The 24,546-nt window shown below is 46.4% G+C and overlaps 1 protein-coding gene across 1 annotated transcript in view; it reads right to left on the bottom strand.

Moving 5' to 3' along the window:
• LOC129341308 (relaxin receptor 1-like) overlaps positions 1-24,546 on the bottom strand; it is a 54,747-nt gene that overhangs the window by 5,715 nt on the left and 24,486 nt on the right. The window contains exons 6-13 of the mRNA XM_054996432.1: positions 24,459-24,530; positions 20,687-20,761; positions 20,260-20,331; positions 12,274-12,345; positions 11,833-11,904; positions 3,433-3,504; positions 2,162-2,391; positions 216-617 (exon numbers count right to left, since the gene is read on the bottom strand). Of these exons, the coding sequence (XP_054852407.1) occupies positions 216-617; positions 2,162-2,391; positions 3,433-3,504; positions 11,833-11,904; positions 12,274-12,345; positions 20,260-20,331; positions 20,687-20,761; positions 24,459-24,530 (1,067 nt within the window). The remainder of the gene's footprint in view (positions 1-215; positions 618-2,161; positions 2,392-3,432; positions 3,505-11,832; positions 11,905-12,273; positions 12,346-20,259; positions 20,332-20,686; positions 20,762-24,458; positions 24,531-24,546) is intronic.

Genomic DNA, 24,546 nt, shown 5'->3' with positions numbered 1-24,546 from the left:
CCCACAGCACACGCACACAAACAAATCGGCACCTCTGTGCGAGCTCCCTGCCCTATGGCTCTTCATCCTTTCCTTAAACAACTTAGGAAGCAACCTGAAACAAGTCTACTCAGATGTAAGTTCCATGTTATTCAACCGTGCTTGCTCCCAGGGAAGTGTTTTTAGGATTGTGATTCCCACAAGAACAGAAGCGGAGCATCTCCACGAGCCCTTACCCAGGAATATCCCTGCAGAATAGCCTCGAGCAGCCCAGCTCTCTGTCCCGTCAGAATGGAGTGGGAAGCACACGCCGTTCGTGCCGTAGTAATTCTTAAAAGCGAGGAAAGGCACCAGCGCCAGAGAAAAGCCCAGAAGCCAGATGGCAGCCAGGTTGGAAAGGGTCCGCCTCCTTCCTGCCCCGTAGTGGCTGAATGGGAACACGATGCACAGGTATTTCTCCAGGGTCATGTAAGTGAGCAGCAGGACGGAGACTTCAGAGGAGAGCATGGCCAGGCCTCCCGCCAGCTGACAGGGCAGGCTGGCCACCCAGGCTCGGGCATGCTGATTGTACTCTCCTGAGAACGTGAGGTCAAAAATGCCGAGGAGGAAGAGATAGACGCCTGTAAGACAATCAGCAACTGGGCAGAAACAGAAAGAAGAACATGAGCTCCTCCTAGGAAGATGTCTAGGCAGTTTTTTTAAAAATCCAGGTTCAGCTCACAAAAACTCAGGCAGCAATGTGTTAAATCAAGAGTTAAGTAGCATGAGGAAAAACACAAAAATACGATATACTCTTCTTCTAAACCCTGTTTGTGCTGAGCCCTCTTCGGATACTCCCACGGAGTTTGGCAGGCCTGTGCTAGAATGGAAAATAGCTGCTGCAGCCCACCTTGCATATGACCCTGTGGGCTCCCCTTGCCCTGTTTGTCCAAGCCTCGGAAAGCTCCTCCTCCCAATTTCAGTGAATTTGGGCACAGGTTTCCATGGTGCTGTTCTCAGAACCATTTCCCTTCTCCTGCTTTGGCTTTGCAGTTCTCAGCCTCATTTGCCGTCGGCTCCAACTGGCTGTGGCCACCACCCTCCTGATGTTCTGACCATCTGCCATGTCCACCTGAGCAAGGGCCAGTGGTTTGCCACCCCCAACAGAAGCATTAGCAGAATGAGCTGAAAGCACCCATCGCCTGAGAGAGCAATGAAATGCACTGAGAAGTGGCAGCGAGCCTGGGAATGAAGACCTGCACCAAGACCCCCCAGGGCACGTGGTGAAAAGAGCGCACGGGGGGGAGGGGGCTCATACGGGGAGGGGCTGCTCCAGGTGTGAGCTGGCTCTGGAGAGCAGCAGTCCACATGAGCTGTGCCAGGCAATCCTGATGCTCCAGTGCAACTGTTCTCTAAAGAAGGCCTCTGACTTCCAGGCCTTGGGGGAGCTCTGAAAAGAATGGCAAGGTTAGGAAACATAATGGGCCCCAGAGCGGAAAAGACAGGAGAAACGGGGCATGCTTCCTCCCCTCTGGGCTTTCCTTGTTCTGTACCAAAAGACTGGCTGGTAGGGATTTCTGATGGAAGGAACGAGACAGCGGCCAGGAATGGCTGCAGCTGCTCAGGGAGGGGCTGGGGGCCAAAACCTTTGGATGAGACACTCCAGAGTAGCTCCAAATAAGTTCATCGTTGGAACAGCAGCACAACAGGCCCCAAACCAGCCAGGTTCAAGCACAGCAAGTTCTGCCCCCCACCACTATTGGGGGTCCCTCTTAATTCCTCTAGCCACGTAAGCATCACCCCTAAGGTTTCCCATCTCCGTGTGTGGCCTGCAGATCTCCCAGAATTACAGACAGCACAGATCCACCCCCCCTGGAGAAAACAGCTGCTTTGGAGGGTGGACCATATGGCTTCAGACCTCGCTGACATGATCCCTCCTGTTCCCACAAATCTCCAGGAATTTCTCCAGGGCAAAGTCCTGGCCCCATGAGAACTGCAGCATAGGACTGGCCCATTCCCCGTGCTGTGTCAGGCCGAACCTCCGTCCAGCTCGGAGGGGTGCCTTTGATTGCTCACCCTGTCTCGAGCCATGCTGCTCTTGGCTGCAGATACCATCCACCCTGTCATGGGACTACTCGGGAGCAGAGCCTGCCTGCCTCTGCCCTGGCCCAGTGGCTCACGCCCCCCCCCCCCCACGGCTTACAGCAGAGAGACTTGACAGCCATTGCGTGCTTGCTGCTCTCCGGAACCACGAAGGATCTCAGGCAGATGACAAAGATGTTCCCGAAGCAGGTGAGGCAGGCGATGAGCCAGACAGAGATGCGCAGGACGAGGCTGGCCAGGAGGTGCTCCAAGGAGGAGATCCCATCAGTGTGGGGCTTGCAGCGGCGCACATGTGGAGCAAAGCTGCAGTAGTGGAACTTCTTCAAGTAGCTGCCGGAGGCAAGAGAGGAGCCTTGAAGGTCTTGCCCACGAAGCGGAGCAGGCCCTGAGCTTGCCAGGATCCTCTCTGGGCCCCCTCCCCTCAGGCTTTGGTCTTCCTCCCTGATTCCTCTTTGGCCACTGCCTGCAGCAGGTTCCAGGGCTGGAGGAAGCTTTAGAGATGGGGCAGACTGCAGAGCACACCCCCCCCCTGCTATAACTCACAGTCCACCTCTGAAATACATCGCTTATATCAGGAGGGGCATCATTACAGCGCTGGTTCACAACAAAGCCACGTCCCATGGAAAACAGGCAACATATATATTCATTTAAATGGGACTCTTGTGGCTCGGGGGCTAACACAATTCTACTCCGGCATAAGCATTCATGGACTAGAGCCCACTTGTTCAGATGCAACAGGTGAATTCTTATTGGGCAGACGTTGTATGTGGGGGGCATAAAACCAAGCAGGCGCAGGAAATACAACGTGAAATCTAATTAGGTAAAATTCATGGTCAGGACAAATACAGAGACCATCCAGTAGTGATGCTAAGGTAGTTAATAGCTGTACTGTGTGGACACTACAGTGCAAGGTTTTCCTAAAATAGTTAACACCTGTAATGAGTGAAAACTTAGCTGTGTGTTCATTTAACATATTGTAAGTACAAGAAGAATTCAAATTACTTTTTCATACCAGGCAATGGCCATGTTTGTGATTAGTCTAAATTATTTCTTGGAGAACCTCAATATTTTTACTGTTTTTTCTGTCAAAATTGGGATTGTACTCCGGGCAGGAACCTGTCTTTTGCTTATGTTACTCTGTAATGGGCAGTGTGTGTTTGGGATGCTAAATGGGTGCAGTCCGAAAACACGAGTCTTGCTCATTCTGCTCCCAGGCAAATTGACCAGTGGCCTTGGCTCGCTTAGATGCCTACATGCATTCCCTTCTGTGCTGCTTGGCAGGCCTCCCTTCTGTGCTGCTGGGCTGGGCCAGATGCCAGCCTTTGGGCCTCCATGATTCACACTCTGGGCCACTCTTCCTCAACTACTTACATGTGAGACAGATCTGTAAGTTTCTCAAACATACGGCTGTGGATGTTGGGTATCTCCAGACCTTCAATGCTCCTGTAAAGCCAAAGAGCAACATAAATGAGCCTTGATGTCAATTATAATTATAAATAATTATTATTTATTAAATTTATAGTCCGCCATCATGCTCAGGGCAGATTACAACATACATATAAAAATACATCGATAAAACAATAACATCAAATAATCATAAGAACCATATTCAGTGACATAAAAACAAGCTCTAAACCAAGTTCCTAATAAATCAGTCATTAAATCATGGCACCTTCCCCTGACCACTCAAAGAGGTAGTTATCTGCCCAGTACTTAAAAAAATTATCCCTAGACAAAAATGACGTGGCCAATTATCACCCAATCTCTAATCTACCCTTCCTAGGTGAAGTGATCGAGAGAGCAGCAGTAGACCAGCAGCTCCAGGTCTTCTCGGATAACTCTGGTGCTCTGGGCCTTTCAGCCTGGGTTCAGGGTAGGCAATGGGGTGAAGATGGCTCTGGTGGCTCCAGTTGATGACCTCCATTTAAATGGAGACAAAAGCCACACCTCCTTATTGCTCCCCCTGGATCTACCTGCAAACCTTGATATAACAGATTAGACAATCCTGTTGATGTGTTTGGAGGCAGAAGTAGGTATCAGAGGTTGTGCCTTGGACTGGTTTAAATTGTTCCTCATGGAAGGGACTCAAAGGGTTGCTGTTGGAGACCAGCTGTCTTAAGTGTGGGAATTATTTTGCAGGGTATTTCCCATGTCATTGAAAAGCCTTTAGGACAAACTATTCATAGCTACAGAACTGGATGTCATCAACATGCAGATGACACCCAGCTCTAAATCTGTCTGTTCAAATGCCCTGGTGATACAACACAGGTCTTACGTTACTGCCTGACAGTTGTGATCAAATGGCTGAAAGCAAATGAATTGACATTGCATCCAGACTAATAGAAGTGATTCTGGCTGGAAAAGTGGCAATATTATGCTCCTCACTTTCAATAAGGTTCAACTAACCGTTACTGACTTGGTTAAGAGCCTAGGGATTATTCAGGATCCAACATTATTGTTGGAAAAGCCAGTTAATGCAGCTGCAAAAAAGGCCTTCTGCCAACTCAGTCTAGCCCAGAAGATGGCCCCATACCTTGACATGGCTGATCTGGCCACCTGGATCCATGCCACAGCAACATGGAGTCTAGGCTACTGCCATGCATTCCACATGGGTCTCCCCTCAAAGTCAACTCCAGTTGAGAGTCCAGCTGGTGCAGCTCCATTTTTATCAGGAGCTAGGCAGGGCAGGCATATTACCCCCATTCTGCAGTCACCCCATTGGCTACCCATCCGTTACTGGGTTCAATTTAAGGTTTTGGCTACCAAGTCCTCCGGGGCCCTTCGTATCGGCAGGACCACCTCTCTCCTTATGCTCTGCCATGGCAGCTTCTCTCATCTGAACAGGGTCTTCTGCAGATGCCACCCTGCCAATAGGCAAAATCAACAGCTGTCTGTGCACGTGTGTTCCCTGTGGTAGCCCCCACCTAATGGAACAACATGCCAGAAGGTATCAGGTAAGCTCACACCCTTCTGGCTTTCTGCAAACTATGCAAAACGGAATTATTCGGGAAAGATTTTTACACAGGAAATAGAGCTGTGCTATAAGAAATGGTTCATAGAGATGCTTTGATAAAGGGACACAGACTGTAGACTATACTACTGAGTACTGTCTGCTGCTGTAAGTATGTCCTTACTGGGTAGTTAACTCATTATTTTATATGCAATGTCAAATTGCTTGTGTTCTCTTCCACTATTTGTTTCAGATCTATATTCAGATTTCAGCTTGTTTTCAAATTTCTGCAATTCAAACACCGTTGCATTATCTATCGGATGTACATCGTGTGGACTGACACGATGTAATCTGCCTTGAATCTCAAAGAGAAAGGAGGACTATAAACAATTAAACTAACAAAAATCATTAGACTGACTTCCTGTTTGGGATCCATGGAGGTCTAACACAGCTCTGGGAGCAGAGCTGACCGGGCTGCTGTTTTTAGTGACCGGCGGGGGCAAACAAGCCCGCGGCCCCCTGTTCTCAGGCGGAGAACAGGCTTTGAACGCTCAAGTACCTCAGGGCGCGTTGATCTCGGGCGAGGGGGGGTCCTGCGCAACGGACTCTCCCCCGTCCCTTGAGGTCCCACCCTAAGACAGGTCGGCCTACATCTCTGCGGCAGTTCTGGGGCCAGTGACGGCAGGCATAAGATCTACATGCCCAAGCATCAACAGGAGGAAAGAAGGTGAAAGAGAACCTGAGTTTGAAGCAGTGATTACAACCCAGAAAGACGTTTGAAAAGGTAAAGATCACTATCTCTTGAAACGGGACGAATTACTTAAAGTAAAGAAGCATTAAAGGGGACTTTTAAACTGCAACAGTTTGATTAAAAGTAGAGGAAGACTCGGCAAGAAACAGATTAGTAAAAGGACTAAGCTAAAAGAAGTAATTAGAGAAATTGGAGGATTGTTGTTCATACCTGTGGTTGTGAGGAGATAATAGACTGTGAGAAAGCTTCTACCATCGCGAGAGCTGCTGTGAGGAGACGGGAAACAGGAAGTACGTAATTGTGATAGAGCTGCTGGAGAGAGACGGCCCTAAGGCAGACAGGAAGAGGGCAATCGCCATCTTTGAAGAGGGAAGGGCACGGGCTTCAGCAGAAGAGGAAGTATGCCATATTGGATTACAAAAATATAGAAAAACCATAGAGAAAAGACGCCCGGCATTTTGGATTTTGTAAGTGCTTTTTTTTCCCTTTTGAAACCGGGACATTTGAATTAAATTAAATTAAAGGGACACTTAGCCAAGCGCCACGGAGTTAAGGAAACGAGCAGATTCGTGGGAGCGAGGCAAGTCAAGCCCCACGATGTCGAAAAAAGAGTGGCAGACGGCTATGGAAAATTTAGACAAAAGATTTTCGGAAATGTTAAAGGTCCAGCAGGAGCTGGTGAAAGAGATCAAAGAAGTTAAAGAGACAGTTAAAAGTGAATTGGCAGAAATGAAAAAGGGAATGGAAGCAACACAGCAAAAAGTTAACGTGGTGAAGAAGGCGATGGAGAATCTCTCAGACACGCAACAGACAGATATGAGGACGATGAGGGGCAGAATGGCTATTGCGGAGAGCAAGTATATGGAAAAGCAGCTAAGGTTTCGCGGTTTGCCGGAGATGGAGGGAAAGACAGCTCAAGAGCAAGTTGCTGAAGTGTTAGCTGGATACCTGGGGAAGGAAGAAGAAGAAATCGTGGCTATCCTAGATGTGGTGTATCGTATAAACTCAAGACTTGCGACCCAGAGGAAGTTACCAAGAGACGTGATTGTGCAATTTACAACCAGAAATATGAAAGAAATGATTGTGAGCAAGCAATTCCAAGACCCATTGGAGGTTGATGGCAAGACAGTGATTATTATGAAGGAGTTACCTAGATCGGTGTTGCTTGATCGGAAAAAATATAAAGCCTTAGTCCAAATTTTGAAGGACATGAAAATAAGGTATAGATGGGAATTACCGGAAGGACTGGCATTTGAGTTTGGAGGAGTGAAAAAGCGCATCAGATTTGAATCTGAAATGGAAAAGTTTATGAGGGACAATGAAAAGGACTTACCAGCAACAAGGCTATGAATATGGAATGTAAGGTTATATCTTGGAATGTAAATGGACTTAATTCACCCAATAAGAGAAAAAGTACTTTTCACTGGCTATTAAAACAGAAATGTGATATTGTTTGTTTACAAGAGACTCATATTAGAAAACAGGATGTAAAATATCTAAAACTGAGCAAATTGGGCACTCATTTTGCAGCGGCCACAAAAAAGAAAAAAAGGGTAGTGGTCTTGTATATTAGAGAGGAGCTGCAGCCAAAGTTAGTGTTTAAGGACCCAGAAGCCAGATTTTTAGCGGTGGAATGTACATGGAATTTAAAGAAAGTGCTGGTGATTGGAATCTATGCACCTAATGGAGCAAAAGAAAGCTTCTTTGAGGATTTGAGGAAGCAATTAGATGAACTTTCTTACGACCAGATAATTCTTGCAGGAGACTTCAATGGAGTTACAAATTTGGAGCAGGACAAGAAATCAGCAACTGCACAAAAGAAAAGAGGACTACTACCAAAAACTTTTTTTGCATTAATGCAGCAGGAAACTTTGGAAGATGTATGGAGAATACAGAATCCCAAGGGCAGACAATTCACATTTTTCTCCGCAAGACACTCTACTTTATCACAAATCGACATGATCTGGGCCTCAAAGGACTTAGTGTTATGGACTAAAGAGGTGGAAATAATGCCTATGGTAGGCTCAGATCACAATCCAATTATGTGGAAGTTTGGGAAAAGAACTAAGAGGAAAGGATGGAGAATAAATGAGGACTTGTTGCAAGAGGGAGAAAACTTGGAGATGTTGAGAAGGGAAACTAAGTTCTTCATACAATACAACATGAATCGAGAAGTACCAACCAACAAGGTATGGGATACCTATAAGGCAGTAATTAGAGGCATACTAATGGACTTAAACGGAAGAGCCAGGAAAAAACAAGAGGAGAAGAGACAGGAGATTACAGAGAAAATAAAAGCCAAAGAAATACTACTAAAGAAAAGACCAGGGAAGAAGAAAGTTTACCAAGACATTAAAATTTTACAAGAACAGTTGACAGCAATGAATAATAAAGAACTGGAATGGAATCTGAAGAGAATGAATCAAAAGTCGTTTGAAGGAGCAAATAAACCTGGGAAATATTTGGCATGGCAATTGAAGAAGAGAAAGGAGAAGAAGACAATAAATAAAATATGTGAGGATAATAAAGTATATCTGGAACAGACTGCCATTAGTAGAGCCTTCTACAAATTTTACGCTAAATTGTATAATAAAAAAGAGGTGAATAAAGATTCAATAGCGACATATCTGGGGAAAATGAGGCTCCCAGTGATCTCGGAAGATTGGAGAAATAAATTGAATAGTGAAGTGACAGAGGAAGAGATAAGGAAGGCAATACAGTCAACAAATCTGGGTAAGGCGCCAGGGCCTGATGGACTCACAGCTAAATTTTATAAGGTAATGGTCAATGAACTGGTGTCATTCCTAAAAGAAGTGATCAATGGTGTTATGAGAGACCAAAGAATTCCAGATACTTGGAGTGAAGCTAATATATCATTGATCCCTAAAGAAGGACAGGACTTGACTAACGTCAAAAATTACAGACCTATTTCCTTACTTAACAATGACTATAAGATCTTTGCAAAGATCTTAGCGGAAAGAGTAAAGGGATGGCTATCCGAAGTTATTGGGGAAGAACAAGCTGGTTTTTTACCGAATAGACAAATCAGAGACAATTTAAGGACAGTTATAAATGCTATTGAATATTATGATAGGCGTTGTGATAAGGAGGTTGGGTTCTTCTTTGTGGACGCTGAAAAAGCATTTGACAATTTGAACTGGGATTTTATGTTCGCCACTATGGAACAGCTACAGTTGGGAGAAAGATTTATCAGAGCAGTAAAAGAAATCTACAGAGACCAGAGTGCAGCAATTGTGGTGAATGACGAGGTGACTAAGAAATTGACTATAGGCAAAGGTACAAGACAAGGTTGCCCGTTGTCTCCACTGTTGTTTATAATGGTTTTGGAAATTTTGATGATACAGATCCGAGAAGATAATGCAATCCGTGGAATAAAGATAAAAGACTTTTCCTATAAGGTCAGAGCATTTGCAGACGATATAATGTTAATTGTGGAAGATCCAATTGAAAACATGCCAAGGGTAATAGAAAAAATCACAGAATTTGGAGACTTGGCAGGTTTTTTTGTAAACAAAAAGAAGTCAAAGATACTGTGTAAAAATATGACTAAACAAAAACAACAGCAACTTATGGAAATAACAGACTGTGAAGTAACAAATAAGGTGAAATATTTGGGAATTGAACTGACTGCAAAGAATATAGATCTATTCAAGAACAATTATGAGAAATTGTGGACTCAAATAGAGCGAGACTTGATTAAATGGAATAGATTGAATTTGTCATGGTTGGGAAGAATTGCAGCAGTCAAGATGAATGTGCTGCCAAGAGTGATGTTTTTGTTACAGACAATACCAGTTATTCGGGACTCCAAGCAGTTTGAGAAATGGCAGAGAAAGATATCGGACTTTGTTTGGGCAGGCAAAAAGCCTCGAGTGAAAATGAAAGTGTTACAGGACGCGAAAGAGAGAGGCGGAATGCAACTGCCCAACCTAAGACTTTACTATGAGGCAATCTTCTTGGTTTGGCTGAAGGACTGGATGATGCTTAAAAATCGCAAATTGCTGGCCTTAGAGGGATATAAAAAAATATTTGGATGGCATGCATACTTATGGTATGATAAAGTAAAAGCGGACTCTATGTTTGTACACCATTACATTCGGAGAAGCCTCTTCACAATATGGAAAAAGTACAGAGATCACCTACAAGAAGGAATTCCATCCTGGGTGGTTCCTTATGAAGCGATAGATCCGAGAACTGTTGATAATGAACAACAGTGTTTAACGTATAAGGAGATAACACGAATAGAATTTTCTAAATTAAGAATAAAGACGCAAGAAGAGTTGTCTCCAAACTATGACTGGTTTCAATATAGACAGCTCAGAGACCTTTATAAATCGGATTGTGCCAAGGGAGGGATAAGAATGGAGAACTCGGACTTGGAGGAAGTAATTTTACAAGAAGACAAAAAGGAAATTTCAAAGGTCTATAAAGTGTTGTTAAAATGGTATACTGAAGAAGAGGTAGTTAAGGTGCAAATGGTGAAGTGGGCTATAAATTTTAATAAAGAAATAACAATGGAGGCGTGGGAATATTTGTGGAAAAATACTTTGAAGATTACGACATGCACTAACATTAAAGAGAATGTCTATAAAATGATCTATCGTTGGTACCTGACACCAAAGAAAATTGCGCTAGGGAATGTGAACACGTCTAATAAATGCTGGAAATGTAAAAAGCATGAAGGATCTTTGTACCATATGTGGTGGACTTGTGAGGTAGTCAGGCAGTACTGGGGGGAAATAATAAGAGTAATAAGTGAGATTTTACAGTTTCAAGTTAATAAGAACCCAGAACTCCTGCTACTGAACTTGGGAATGGAAGATATTCCAGCACAACATAGGACATTGCTTTTTTACATGACAGCAGCGGCTAGACTTCTGTATGCGCAAAAGTGGAAAGTACAAGAAGTGCCAACTATCGAGGACTGGATTCACAAATTGCTGTACATGGCGGAGATGGATAAACTGACAAGAAAACTAAGAGACCTTGATCCAGGACAGTTTAACACAGATTGGGAGAAGCTGAAACAATATTTGGTGAAAAAATGGGAGGTGGGAGGAGAACTGTGGCAGTTTGAAAATTATTGAAGAAAAACAAAAGAAGAGAGAAGTGACTATACCGGGGGGAGGAGAGTTAAAGAAGAATTACTAAGCAATTATTCTATTTGATTATTCTATACAGTATTGAGTAATAGTTATTATGTGATATATAAGAATAGAAATTAATTAATAATTATGTTGCTGGCAGATAGGGCTGTAATTGAGAATTAACAGAATTAAAATTCATGAATACAAGGGGGGGAATGAGAAGTAGCATATAGAATATAGGTTAAATTGATTGACTTATGCTGAAGGTATTTTTGGTTATAGCGATATTTAGAAATGTGCAGAACATGGGTCAAATTGATTGACTTATGTCGAATGTATATTGTGTTTATAGGTATATTTAGAAATGTGTAGAATATGAGTCAAAGTGATTGACTTTATGTTATAAAGATAAGAGATATAAGAGATATAAGAGGAAGTAAAGAGTAACATATAGAGTATAAGTTAAATTGGTTGACTTATAAATGTATTCATCACTTATGAGTACTCAAGTTAGGTATAGGGAGGGATAAATTGTTTGTCCCATATTGATGACATTAGAATGAATAAGTTTGAGTACAGGATATTGAGAATATTACCAGTATTATTACTATTGAATAACATGCCAGGAATGTATTAGTAAATTGATAAGTGAAGGGAAATTGACTTAGTACTGTGTTATAATAGACTAGCTTAGAAGAGTGTGAAAGTATATGTTTAATTGACAAAATAAGTTGAAATGAGTAGGGGAAGAATAGACAAAGGGTTGGAAAACTGTTGGAAGTCAACAAATGGGGGGGGAAGGGAGGGGGTTAGAACTGGAATATTAAAGTAATTTGATTGTTATAAATGACAAAATATTTCTAATTCCAATAAAAAAAATTTAAAAAAAATCATCAGACTCTTTCCCTTCCGTTGTCAGCATCAGCAGAATACAATTCTGAATCGAAGTCCACGATACTCACAGCGAGCGTAGCCGGGGCACGTAGTCAAATTCATCCGGAAAGACCAGGTGCAGAGGGTTATTTGAAATGTTCCTGCAAGAAAAGACGGCACAGATGTTTGGGGTGTGTGGGGGGAGGGATCTAAAATTCACATATGAAACAAAATAATACACAAATTTCAATAGTAAACAAAACGGGAATATTGAACCCTTTCCAATTTTGTTTTGGAACATCTGGGGGATCTTTATTTTTTCATTAATCATTAATCTAAGGTAATAATGTTAGGTAATCCACATCATGCAAAACTGGATGAAATATCTGAATTATTAGAATAGCCACTCGACTTTATTATAGCAATTTTGGATCAGAAGTAGCCTCAGTATTTCCCCCAATTTGCTTTGGATCTAGTTATTTTGAAACAAGGCACATTCGGCTAGAAGTGGAGCAAGTGGTGGTACGTACAACTGCTGTAATTCTTGCAGGCCCTTCAGAGATGATGGCAGAAGCTCCTTCAGCTGGTTGGAGGACAAATCACTGGAGAAAAGAAACACGGCTGAGACAGTCTGCTGCTAACCCTGGCTGTTGGCGCGCTCAAGTCCTCCTGGGAATGGTTTTGATCCTTCCCAAGAACCTCCCCGATGGACCTGGCAGTTTTAGCTCTGATTCCAGTCACAGGGATCTATAGTTGTGATGATACACTAATTCTCATCTTCACATACACCAACCAGCCCTGGAGATTCCTTGCTATAGACAGCCAGCAATGTTCAGGGGGGAAATGCTTATTGTTCAGCTCTATCCAAGTCAGGACTTGATCAAGTCATCCTGGGCCACTCCATAAGACAACAGTCTCAATTGGGTGTGGAACGATTGACATATGACAGGGTGGAAGGGGGCAGACTCATTGGGCAAGCTTGAGGTGTCATTAAACCAGGTGTAGTGTTGTGGTTGGAGTATTGAACTAAGATCTGGAAGACCCAGGTTCAAATCCTTGTCCTGCTATGGAAACTTGCTAGTTGACCTTGGGTCAGTCACACACACTCAGCTTAACCTACTTCACAGTGTTGTTGTGAGGATAAAAGAGAAGAAAAAGATGTGAGCCACTTTGGGTCCCCATTGAGGAAAAAGGCAGGGTAGTAAGTAAGTAAGTAAGTAAGTAAAGGCAATAGTGTGTGAGAGAGAGACGTCTGCCTCTTGGACAGGTTTATACAGGTAATGAACACTTGAATTTTGCCACAGGCACCAGAATGTCTTAGGACGGCCCTGACTTTGTCAGGAAAGGCTCCCTGGAGATACTTACAGTTCCACCAGACTTTTTAGTTCAGAAAAAGTTCCTTCCTGGATCCATTCGATCCTGTTCCTACTCAGAACTCTGGAAAGGGAAGGAAATGAATGTAAACAAAAACCAGTGCTGCACACGGCATCGTTTCTTGCGTATAGCTTCTCCATCAACACGCCCCTGAGGCAATATTCAAAATGCATTGCCTAAGAGAGGGCTAAGCCCATCCCAGTCTAACAGCAGAAGCCAGGCACCAAAGCACCAGCAGCCAACCGGCTCCCCAAGAGATCTGTTTTTGCCACCAGATACTTAGTGGGGGGGGGGGGCTGCCACTGGCCTTCGCTCCAAAAAATGGAACCAAGAGGGTTGAGGAGCAAAAATAGAAGTAAAAATCAAATCTTCTCTTTAGAAAAATATAATCTAAACACATATCTCTTAAAATGGAGAAAGTATTCATTACCTGCAGAACAGTCCTATTACGCATTCTGACATATTGTCTTTGTTTGTGGTCCCTTTAACAGAATTTTATAAATACATCTGTTCCTTTAAGAAAAATATGCAAAAAAAGCTTAAACAACAGATGAAACATATGTGGTGGGCAACCTCCCACCCTCGCTGCCCGGGACCCTGGCCTTGTTCAACAGAATAGCAGGAGCAGTGGGGGGGAGTGGGGGTGGGCAGCACTGAACAATACCCTAACAGGGTTGTGCAATGCCAGCCCCCCTCCACACCCAAATGTCCTCCCTGTACCAGCCTAGCTGCCAAACCAACTGGGTGTGGTTCAATAAGATATTGACAATTTTAACTCTTTATATAAACATAATGTATAAAGATTAACATTTTAAAAATACAGCTAAATTGTTTTTTGCTGCCTGCCTGTGACAGGATGTGTGTTGTGGTATTATACGAGCAGGATTCCTGTGTTCCTCAAGTGCTAAAAAGAAACACCCACATTGCATGTTGTGTGAGCACTACAGAGCACTTTGCGTTCATTTTATACACCTCCACACAGCTACATCTCTAATACCCCCAATTCCCTTCCCACCTCCTGAGATGTATCAAACTATTTGAAAATACAAACCAGGGAGCAGAATAGTAGTGCCAGTCTAAGGGCACTGAAGCTGCGCTGGAGTAATAGCTTAGGATTGCACTGTTACTCAGGTAAAATCAGAAGCATGGGCAAATAGGCGTGATAAAGAATTAGGAGGACCTCTCCCTTCTCTCGCTCACTCTTTCATAGCCTGCCTACTCCCATCCTTTTCTCAAGCCATGGAGAGAGAGAGAGAGACAGACATGGACAAGGAGTCTTGGCCCTCGCCTCCATTCCCTGTGATGGGCCTGGTCTGTTTTGTCTCCCTCATAAAATTGTTGTGTGTGCAACGTCCAGGGCAGGATATGTTTACACCTCCCTTTTAGTGCTTATTTATGGTTCTTTGATGTTGAAATAAAGGACTTTGGACTCACATCTCCAAGCAAACCAGACAGAATGATGACAAATGCTTTCTCCCGGTGAGGAGGAAAGTAGTTATTTCTTTGCAAAGGGAAGGCAGGACAACAGCATCCTACACTCACCCCTTCTTCTCCGGAGCACTCTTGGGGTTAGTCTGACGTGCCCAAGTGTCTAAGGCCCCTGAGACACACTCCTGTTTTTGGCTTCTCTTAGATCTCTCTTTCAAACACAGCAACTGTGAAATGGGTGTCCCCATTATGAGTCTCTCACACCCGGCTTCAATCTCTAAAAAAAACTAGGGACAGCCTCCATGTGTTACCTGAATTGGTCTCCATGCGAGTAAATAGAGTGGGAGAATTCGCAAGCAAGGAAGACAGCTATGCCAGAGGCCGGTAACCACATGATCTTGTTCACCAATAATTTACAAAGTCCTTTCCCAATGATACACACACGAAACCGGTGTTCTTAATTAAAGGATAATTGTTTTATTCGAGGGGCAAATGCACACACACAAGATTGTAAGCAAACACACAAGAGGCCTAGGAAAAACAGTGGTGAAGATGGAATAGATTTGAGGGGTTGCAAGGCGATAATTACCTATCCGGAGAGCAGGGAAGTCCACGGAGGGAGAGCTTCAAACGCCAGCATTCTCGGCCAGGAGAGCAAGAGGCTGAGGGCAAACCTCAAGGGAACAGTGCTTTGGATCCAGTAAGCATGTTCAATTTGAATGGGGCCGGGGCACTACCTTTATAGGCAAAACATGCCCTGAGCTGGGCGAGCCCACCTAGTTGTTAGAACAAAGACTCCAACGGCCAGTTCCTGGGACCAACAAAAGGTTTGATTACCTTGATTGGTAGCTGCCGGAAAGAGAATGCAGAGTTTGTTCTAGCACTGCACAAAGAGGCAGTTTGTTAACGAAGTCCACCAAAGCGAAGTTGATGAATTTGGTTGGGGAATATACCTGCCCATGAATGAACTGTAAATACTTATGAATGTCATCTGATTAGCTCCTCAATCAAGGACAGGAGATCTCATCACAGAAGGAGGGAAAGGAATGTGTTAAGTGGGGATGACTCTGCGAGACCTTTGTTGCACTGGATTCCTTAGAGTCTGGGGAGACTGCAAAACTAATCACCATGAATCTCTCCGCATTCCTGTGCGGCATTCTAGTCATGCCTGGGTCTCCGGGGAGGGACTCAGCAACTGTTAGCTGGAGTTCCTCTGGCTGCAATACAAGCTGCCATTTTAAATCCAGAGGCCTGGTACCATTTAATATCACAAGCAGCCATGTCAAAATGGCTATTAAAGATGGTGGAGGCGGGGCTGACTGCTTACACATGTTGAGTGGTAACCCTCATAAACAGGATGGTAAAGATGCCTCAAATGAAAATTTGTTCCTCTGGAAAGCAAATTGTCAGAGGAGGGAAGTGGAGGGGGTATTCTACCTGGACACAATACATTACCAGCCACCTATGTGCAAGTCTTGCCTTTCTTTGAGAGTTTTGCTCTGAAGAACAGGCATGCAAGCTGTGCTTTTGTTATCAGCTTCCAGTGCACATCTGTATCCAGCTTGAGTGCAGCCACAGAGAGAAGAGCTTCCAACAACTGAGGACTCCCCAGAAGCACTCATTCTGGGGAGATGGTAGCAATCTCCAAGGAGTTTCCCATGCCTAGAATCACTCCCTTTACTGGTAGTTCCCAAACAGCGACATCATGCACGCACACACTGATTTCCCTGTGAACCCAAAGAGTTGCCATATTTCTGCTTGAATGCACATGGAAATACATGGAATGAATCCTCCAAGGGTCAGTCTTCACATGGGTGTAAAAGTGAAGCATGCACCCAATTTTATGGCAAATGTGCCCGTGTCAGAAGGCTGAGAAACTGAAGAATGCATAGGATGGGGGTTATCAACCTTCTAGTAAAGGAATGGCCTTTCTCCTAGCCCCTTCTAGCATCAGAGCTTTTCAGATCTTGTTATTTATATCACCTTGTACCGACCACTTGGGTGGAGGGTCTTCCTGTACACACAAAGAGAGAAAGGGGAAAGATTGCAGCAGAAGGGATGTCTCCGGGAGCCAAGCCAGCGCTACATTCCCATGGCATTGAGCAATGATTCCCCACCGACTCTTGAGAGAGGAAGGACACATTCCAGGCCTGTTCCATGGACAATTTGTAGCCTGTGTAGAGGAGTAATATACACGCGCTGTGCAAGTTTATTGAATCCCTTCATGAGGTCTCAAAAGGGCTAACGTTTTCTGCCGTCTGCTTATATCCATCATGTTTAGGAAAACTACAACTTAGGACATTCTCCAGAGGAAATCCTTGGCTTTTTCAGCTGCTAGGAAGGGGGATTCAAAACAGATTGACTGAGGGCCAAGCTACAAGTGACGAATGACTCTTGAACGGCAAGTGGATCGAGTGGAGAGCAAGTGGAGGGCAAGTGAACAGGGAGGAATACACTTGCCGTTCAAGTGTCATTCGTCACTTGTAGTTTGGCCCTAAAAGAGGCAACAAGAAACTGTTGGACAAATGTGAGCATTCATGAAGAGGACATTCAGGGCTGAGCCCAACCAGCTGTAGGGGAACACCTCAAGTCCTAGGAGTGCCATACCTTTTCTTAGGGGCAACTAAAATCCCCAAAGAGTGGACAATGTTTCAAGTCCTACAAAACTGCAATCTGAATGCTCAATACAAAAGGGGGCAGGGTGGAAAGGATGTTTTGGAGCTTTATGAAAAAGACCAGCGTGCAGAACGCATATGCAGACTTGACTACAGCAGATTGCTCTTGGAGCAAAAGCAATTTCATGTTACACCAGACTTCCATACACAGAGTTAGTGGACTGGGGAGTTAAAATGGCCAGGAGCAAACCCAAGCAGAGCTGCAAGCCAGATCTGATCAGCAGCACAAATGACGGGCACTGCCTCCCTGTTGCCTCCTCTGAGGGCAGCACTACAGGAGAGATGATGGGTGGCCCAGCATTACCAGCAGGTGAAATGCAATTTTTGCCTAGTATTCTCTCTTTGAGAAATTTGCTTTGCAGACTGGGCATGTATGCTGTTGTGACGGATGGCATGTTTTAAAAAGCCTGGAAGTGCCGTATACACAGCTGCAGCGGCACTGTTAAGGGTTCATTCTTCACAGGATCAGAGAGCTGAGTGCAGGCTACTCCAAGGGATCTGAGTGGAATGAGCTGGAAAGAGGAGGGTCAGTTTTCAGTCCCAGCAGAGAGAGATCGAGTGTGAAGGGTTCGGAGATGGAGTCCTAACAGAGAGCAGTTTAAACACCCACAGGAGAACTGGGGAAAGTTGGCAAGGAGGTTTGGGAAGTAGGTGCAGACTCCCGGACGGGCCTAGGAAAAGGAGATCGATCTTCTAAGGAGATGAGATTTCCCCTACCCAGTCGAACAGTGAGGTGGCTCTGCAGAGAGAAGAGATCCCTGGTCAAGAGTGATACAGATAAGGCCTGAGGAGACCTTCACATTCAGTTAATGACTGAAGTAAAACATGGGCGTGTGCAGATAAGGGGAATGGGGCACTAAAAAGTGAATACCAGCATTCCTAACTCCAGAAGAGAAAGAGAATACTAAAAGAAAGTATACTACAGGGCTTGGGGGAAAACGAGGGAACCAAAGCCTCAAAACAGAAGCCTGAAATAACAGTGAAGAGCATAAGAATTGAAGTCTTTATATGTTCTGATTTTATCTCAGATATGTGTGTGTGTTTGTGTTGAATTTCCTCAGAAATGTTCAACACCTGATATCACCTGACCTTTCCCCTCGAAAATAAACAAACTAGTTCGTTATTTTTGGAATTTTAAAAACACCTCTGGTGCCATTTCTGTTGTTTAAGGATGAGGGAATATCATAGTTGTACTTTTTGATATCCGGCGCCAATACGCATTTGCATCCTAATGGAGCCCAGCCACAGAAAAAAGAGCCTCCCAGAAGCACACAGTCTGCAGGGGACATGGACATTTGAGGAGAGGGAAACACTCTTCAGCCTTGGTTAGTAATTGGATGGGAGCAGGGCCGGCGCGCCCATGGAGGCCAGGTAGGCGGTGGCCTCAGGCGTGCGAGCTTTGGAGGGGCGCCAGAGGGGGTGTTGGGGGCGGAGGCGTGCGCAGTGAAGCTGGCATGACTGGGATGCAGCTACTGCTGCAGCCAGCCAGCCAGCTCCGTGCTGCTGCCGCCGCTGCCGCCACCACACACCCCAGCCGGTCACAGCCTCCGGGCGCCGTCCCAGCAGCGGCTCGCTGCTTGTGCGCCCAGCTGGGGTGCGTGACAGTGGCGGCACGGAGGTGGCTGGCTGGCTGCAGCAGCAGCTGCAGCAGCAGCCAGCAGCCAGCCACGCCAGCTCTGCTGCGTGCTCCTCCACCCCAGCCGGTCGCAGAAGCCGTGAGCTGTTGCTGGGGTGGTGCACGGAGCAGTGTCCGCGTGCTGCCCCAGCCGTGGCTCGCAGCTTCTGTGCTCGGCTGGGGCATGTGGCAGCGGCGGCACGGGGCTGGCTGGCTGGCTGCAGCTGCTGCTGCTGCTGCCAGCCACGCCAGCTCCGCTGCACGCTCCTCTGCCCCAGCCGGGCGCAGAAGCCGTGAGCTGTTGCTGGGGTGGCTCACGGAGCAGCCTCCGCGCACTGCCCCAGCAGCAGCTTGAAGCTTCTCTGCTTGGGGCTCCGCGAGCTGCCCAGCCTCCCTGCAGCACGTGATGACATCTGTGATGATGTCATCACGCAGTCCGTGGTGGGCGCGCGCGCGCAGAGCACGCGTGTGCCGCCTCGGGCGCCAGAACCTCTGGCACCGGCCCTGGATGGGAGACCTCCAACAAAGACGAAGGCCGAGGCAGGCAATGGCCAACCCCCACTAGGGGTCGCCATAAGTCAACGCTGACTTTGAAGGCCTCTCTCTCTCTCTCTCTCTCTCTCTCTCTCTCTCTCCAGAAGGCTTTCTACCCCTTTACAGGTAATCCATATTACTGCTTGCTGGTAGAGATACCAGAGCTTGGCTCCCATTGCTCCTTACTATTCATTGCAGACCCTCCAGGTTCTTTCCCTTTAAATTAAGTGGCCAGTCCATCCTGATTATATTTTGTCTTTACTTTCTGCCTTAAAAGGGGTCCAGGTGTTTTGAGCAGCACTGGAGACCAGATTCTTGTAGGTTTTTATATTTCAAAGGTAGAACAATAATGCACTGCTTCTCTGGCCCACTAATCCTTGGAGAACACTTTTGTGCTTAAGCCTGCATAAAACCTCTTGTGCTCTATGCTAAACTTTCCCCGGGGAAAACGATGTTTGTGTGTGAGAGATATGCTAGTGCTCCAACCAAAAGGAGTCTTGTGGCACCTCAAAGCAGAAGCTTCCATGAACTAGAGCCTGCTCCATCAGATGCACAAAGTGAATCGAGTCAGTAGCTATACAAGCACATATGGAGAGGGGGGAAATATCAGTGAACTGCGAGAAACACATTTTGTGACATTACTGAGCAAAATGACCAGTCACAGCTGTATTGATCTCTGTAATATTTTGTCTTTGTAATACTGATTTCACATTAAGTCAAGAATATTAATCAAAAGAAGGTGATAATGAATCCTGTTATGTATCTGATCAACTGATACTCCGGCCATCAGAACTCATGGAAATTTTTCCCAATACGGGGAGGGGAGAGAGACGCAGGTAAAATGTCATCACTCAGAAGAGACCATCAGGCAAGGAGAAAACTGTACTCACAGAACTGTGATCTGGTTGCATCCGTGGAAGTCAGAACGTTGCACGATATGGAGTAGGTTTCCCTCGAGATCCCTTCACGGCAGAGGATGCACCAATAGACAGAAACATAGTCAAATGCACAGAAAGCCTTATGCTTTGAAGTGGACATCTGCCCTCCACCCCTAAACATACAGAAGCCTTGAAACAGGCCAGTGCTGCCATCTCCACATGGAGGGCGGGCACAGCAGTTGGCTTCCTGTGTCTGAGCCAATGATGGAATCAGGCTCCTGAGATCTGTATCAGGCGGGCCAATCTAGCCCGTGTGCGGCTCATGGGATCTCACTAGAGGCTGAGAAGAACGTGCCGTACTGGGCATAGCCCCCCTGCATGGCCCGCAATCAGTTCCCTAACCCAGTTAATGAAGGCTTTCCAAACTGCCAGGACTTACAGCCAATTTAGCTTTGGCATCTCTGCACAAATGGACGTCTTGGGCAATGCGCTCAGGGCATTGTTGTGCAAGTCCCTAGAATGGAAGCGCAAAAGAGGGAGTGTGGATGCATCACATGACGACAGCAGAGCAAACTTCTCACAGGCACTCCGGGAATCATCAGGCATCTGTTAAGGTTTGTTTCTGCAGTGTGGGGGGCAGCAGCTACAAAGGACAATTCACCCCACTAACAGGAACATGCATGGCTGTGGTCAGCCCCCAGTAAGCCTGTCAGTACCTGCTTTTCTGAAAGAACTTAAGCAAAAATGGAAACCAAGAGAGAGAGAAATATAATAAAATGCAAAGCAAAAATAAAAGGAAAAACCCTTGAGTAAAACACAGCAAAACCAAGGCAAGCCCAAAGGAAGAACTACTACTTACTCTGTCGATAACAATGAAATGTTAATCCTGCTGGAAACACCAATCTCTTAAACTGACGCCACCGAACTATCCCCACTTCCACCCCCAGCGGACCGAATAGCGGAACAAGAGAGAAGAAGGGAGAGCAGGGAAGCTGCAGAAGACCTTTGGGGCCAGGGAGGAACAAACAAAGGTCCATATTCAAAATATGCACCTTTGTTTCTTAAAAGGCGGGTGAATCACAGCCTTTAAATGGGCATTTTGCTGCAGTAATCATGACATGTACAAAACCCAGATCCCAACGTATTCTAGACATGCCTGGTATCCTTTTGTTTCAGTTCAGCCTTCGATGTATCAAAAATTGGGCTCTGTAAGCAGGTGACCCACAAAGCCTTGCAGGGGGCATCTCATTCTCCCTCGCTTTCCTATTCCCTTCCCCCTAGCCGCCCCCATAGCCTCTCTCTGTTTCCTGATTCCTTCTTTTCCCACACTAGCCAACCTACCCTCAACTTCCTCTTCCACATTTCCCTCCTCCTCCCCCCCGCCCCCCAGGCAGCCTTCCATTGAGGAAAACCTGTGGGGCACCAGCTCCAGGTGAGTCAGGCTCAGTTGCGCACTGCTGGACATAAGGACAGCCGCCATTGCATGGTGGGATACCTGCAAGGACTCCTGGAAGTGCACATTCCCCTCCCCCGCTATTTCCTTCCCCGAACCCCACTGCTGCAGCCCCTCTTTCCCGGCTCCCTTTCTTCCTTCTAGGGTTATCATCCCCTGCCCCCCACCTCCGCTCACCTGGCTGGGAGAAGTTGTCGTGCTCGTGAGTCAGCCTGTTGGATGTCAGCCTGCCGCACTTTCTCCCTTTACCACCAACCATCACATCCTCCTTGAAGAACGAGGAACTAGAGGGGCTGGCTGTTACACTAGAGGAGCCCTCAGCAGGGCGTCAGTCAGGACAGCAGGAGTCGCAAACAGAGACTGCTGGAGGGGGCTCCTCCAGGGCTGGGGGGGGGGAACTGCCACAAGAGGAGCCTGCCTTGCAGGCATCCCCCCAAGTTAACCAAGTGACAGAGACACCGAGAGGAGGTGACAGCCTAGGAGGGACGGAGGAGTGCCCCCCTACGCAGACAGCGCCAGGCTGTGCTCGTCTCCGAGGCTGAGGTGCTGGAATCAGAGGCAACACCTGTGCCTCATCCTGTTAACGGATCCAGGGAATAAAAGGGACATGCCAAGCAGGGCAACGCTGTTCGCAACTCCCTGCAACCTGCTTCCCTGCATCTAGAAAACTCTTGATCCCAACCTGCGTCACAAACGGAACACTTGACTCCAGCCTGGGCCTTGGACTTGCACCTGCCTGACCTGCTTTGCAACTGCCTTGCTGCGGACTGACCTGGACTGTCACACCTGCTCTTGACCTGCCTTGCCCATGTGCCAGCTTGCACTGCCTGACTTGCTCTCGGACAGCCCCTGTGCATACTGACCCAGGCTGTGCTATGGACCTACTGCGTGCCTTGCCTACCAGTTGCCCCGCCTAAGCCTCTTGGTGGCACAAAGTAGTCTCTGAGCACAACAGAGAGGGAGGCACCTGGGAGGGGACAGACAAGCACGCAAAACATACACAGACATCCTCATCACACCAGAAATGATCTCATTTTTTTGTACGACAGAAGCTACAGGTCACGGTGGGGAGCAATTTTAACGAATTGCCCCTGGTGTGACCCATAGTTTCTGTGATATCATCTTCCAGCGTGACAGGTGGGTGTGGGAATGTGCATGCACAAAGTGCATGCAAAAGGGGTAGGTTCCTGCAGCCCTGCCCCCCCCTCCCAGTTTGTCCCCTGGGGGACATGGCACTCCGACCTCCTTCTCACCCACTAGCCAACATACATCCACCTCCTTTCAGCTTTCTCTCCTTCCCTCCCTATGACAGCCTCTACCTGGGAAAACACTGGACTCGTTGCATGGTGCTGATTGGTCCAGGTCCTGTTACATGCTGGAAACCTGCAAGGACTTATGGGGGCATCTCACTTTTCCATGTATGCCCTTCCCCACACTATTTCCTCTTTCCCTCCTCTTGGCAGCCCCCATATCCTCACTTTCCCCTGTTTCCTTCTCTCCTTCCCACCCCCCGCAGCCAATCTACCTTTTATTTGCCCCCCATCTTGAGCAATATTTATTATTTATTTACTTCAAAGCTGCTCATAACATTCTCTTCTCCTCCATTGTACCCTGTGAGGTGGGTTAGGTTGAGGGTGTGTGACTGGCTGAAGATCACCCAGTGAGCTTCCATGTCAGACTGGTGATTTGAACCTGGGTCTCTCAGACCCTAGTCTAAAACTCTACGCTCTACACAATGCTGGCTTTTGAGGGGTGGCTGCTGCTGAACAGAAGCGAGCAGTTGGGCCTCAGTGAGTCATGCGGATTGCCTTGTATGGAGCTGCCAGTGGTGGGTGCCAGAGCTGGTCTTGGTGAACCCTCCCTCAAATGTCAGAACAGCTCTGGAAAGGGCCCTTCCCCTTTCGCCTGCCTTGTACCGACAGGAAACAAGGCTTAAAGGCTGGCAATACTGCAGCAGTTGCCTAGCAACAGTTCTGGTGCAGCTTCTATTATTTTGGGAGGTCATAACCCACCCCTTTTTTGGATTTCAAATTTTTCTGCAAACATGGGGCATTTTTTAGATTTGTAGAAAGATCTGTCTTATCTGTTCATGGCTCCAGCCTCTGTATTTAAATATCCACAGATCTGGCCACATTGAGAATTAGATATATTGACAATTGGATGACCTGCAAGGACCAGAGGGCACATTTCATTTTCCCTCCCCCACCATGTCCTTTCCCCCTTCCCTGCTTCCCATAGCCTCTCGTCCTTTTCCTGCCTCCTTCTGCCATTCTTATCTACTTTTGTCTTCCTCTTGTCTTCCTACCTTTCCTCCTTCCCTGCCCCAGGGGTCACTGGGGTAGTTGAGGGGGAGGAGTTGTGAATTTCCTGCATTGTGCAGGGGGTTGGACTAGATGACCCTAGAGGTACCTTCCGATGCTACTGTTCTATTCTATGGTTCTCTGTGTCCTCTACAGTCTAACATGGTGAGCAAAGCAGTACATGGGATGCATTTCTAGAGGAGTGGCAACTATGAAGTTCCCATATCATAAGAACCAGCCATTCATGGTGTGGCCCTGGGCAGGAAGAGTATGGCTTCAGCCTTTGTGAAACCTTCCACTCCTGGGACAATGCAGCCCTTTGCAGATTTGGTCTGCAATCCAGCCATAAGAAGGATGCCTCCTGCATTGCAAAATGTGAGCTGCAATGGAGGAGGAGGACAGAGGGAGCCCCCCCCCCCGGGATTTGGAAGGTCCCTATGAATCTGTTCAGTACTTACAGAAAAAGCAGTGATTTCAACCCCACAAAAACAGACGGGGAGATCTGTGTGATGTTGTTGTTGGCGAGGATTCTGGAAAGCAAGATGG

Source organism: Eublepharis macularius, chromosome 13 (genome assembly GCF_028583425.1).
Source record: "Eublepharis macularius isolate TG4126 chromosome 13, MPM_Emac_v1.0, whole genome shotgun sequence".
NCBI classification, from domain to species: domain Eukaryota; kingdom Metazoa; phylum Chordata; class Lepidosauria; order Squamata; family Eublepharidae; genus Eublepharis; species Eublepharis macularius.
The sequence above is the reverse complement of the archived record's forward strand: the minus strand, read 5'-3'. Positions and strand labels throughout refer to the sequence as shown.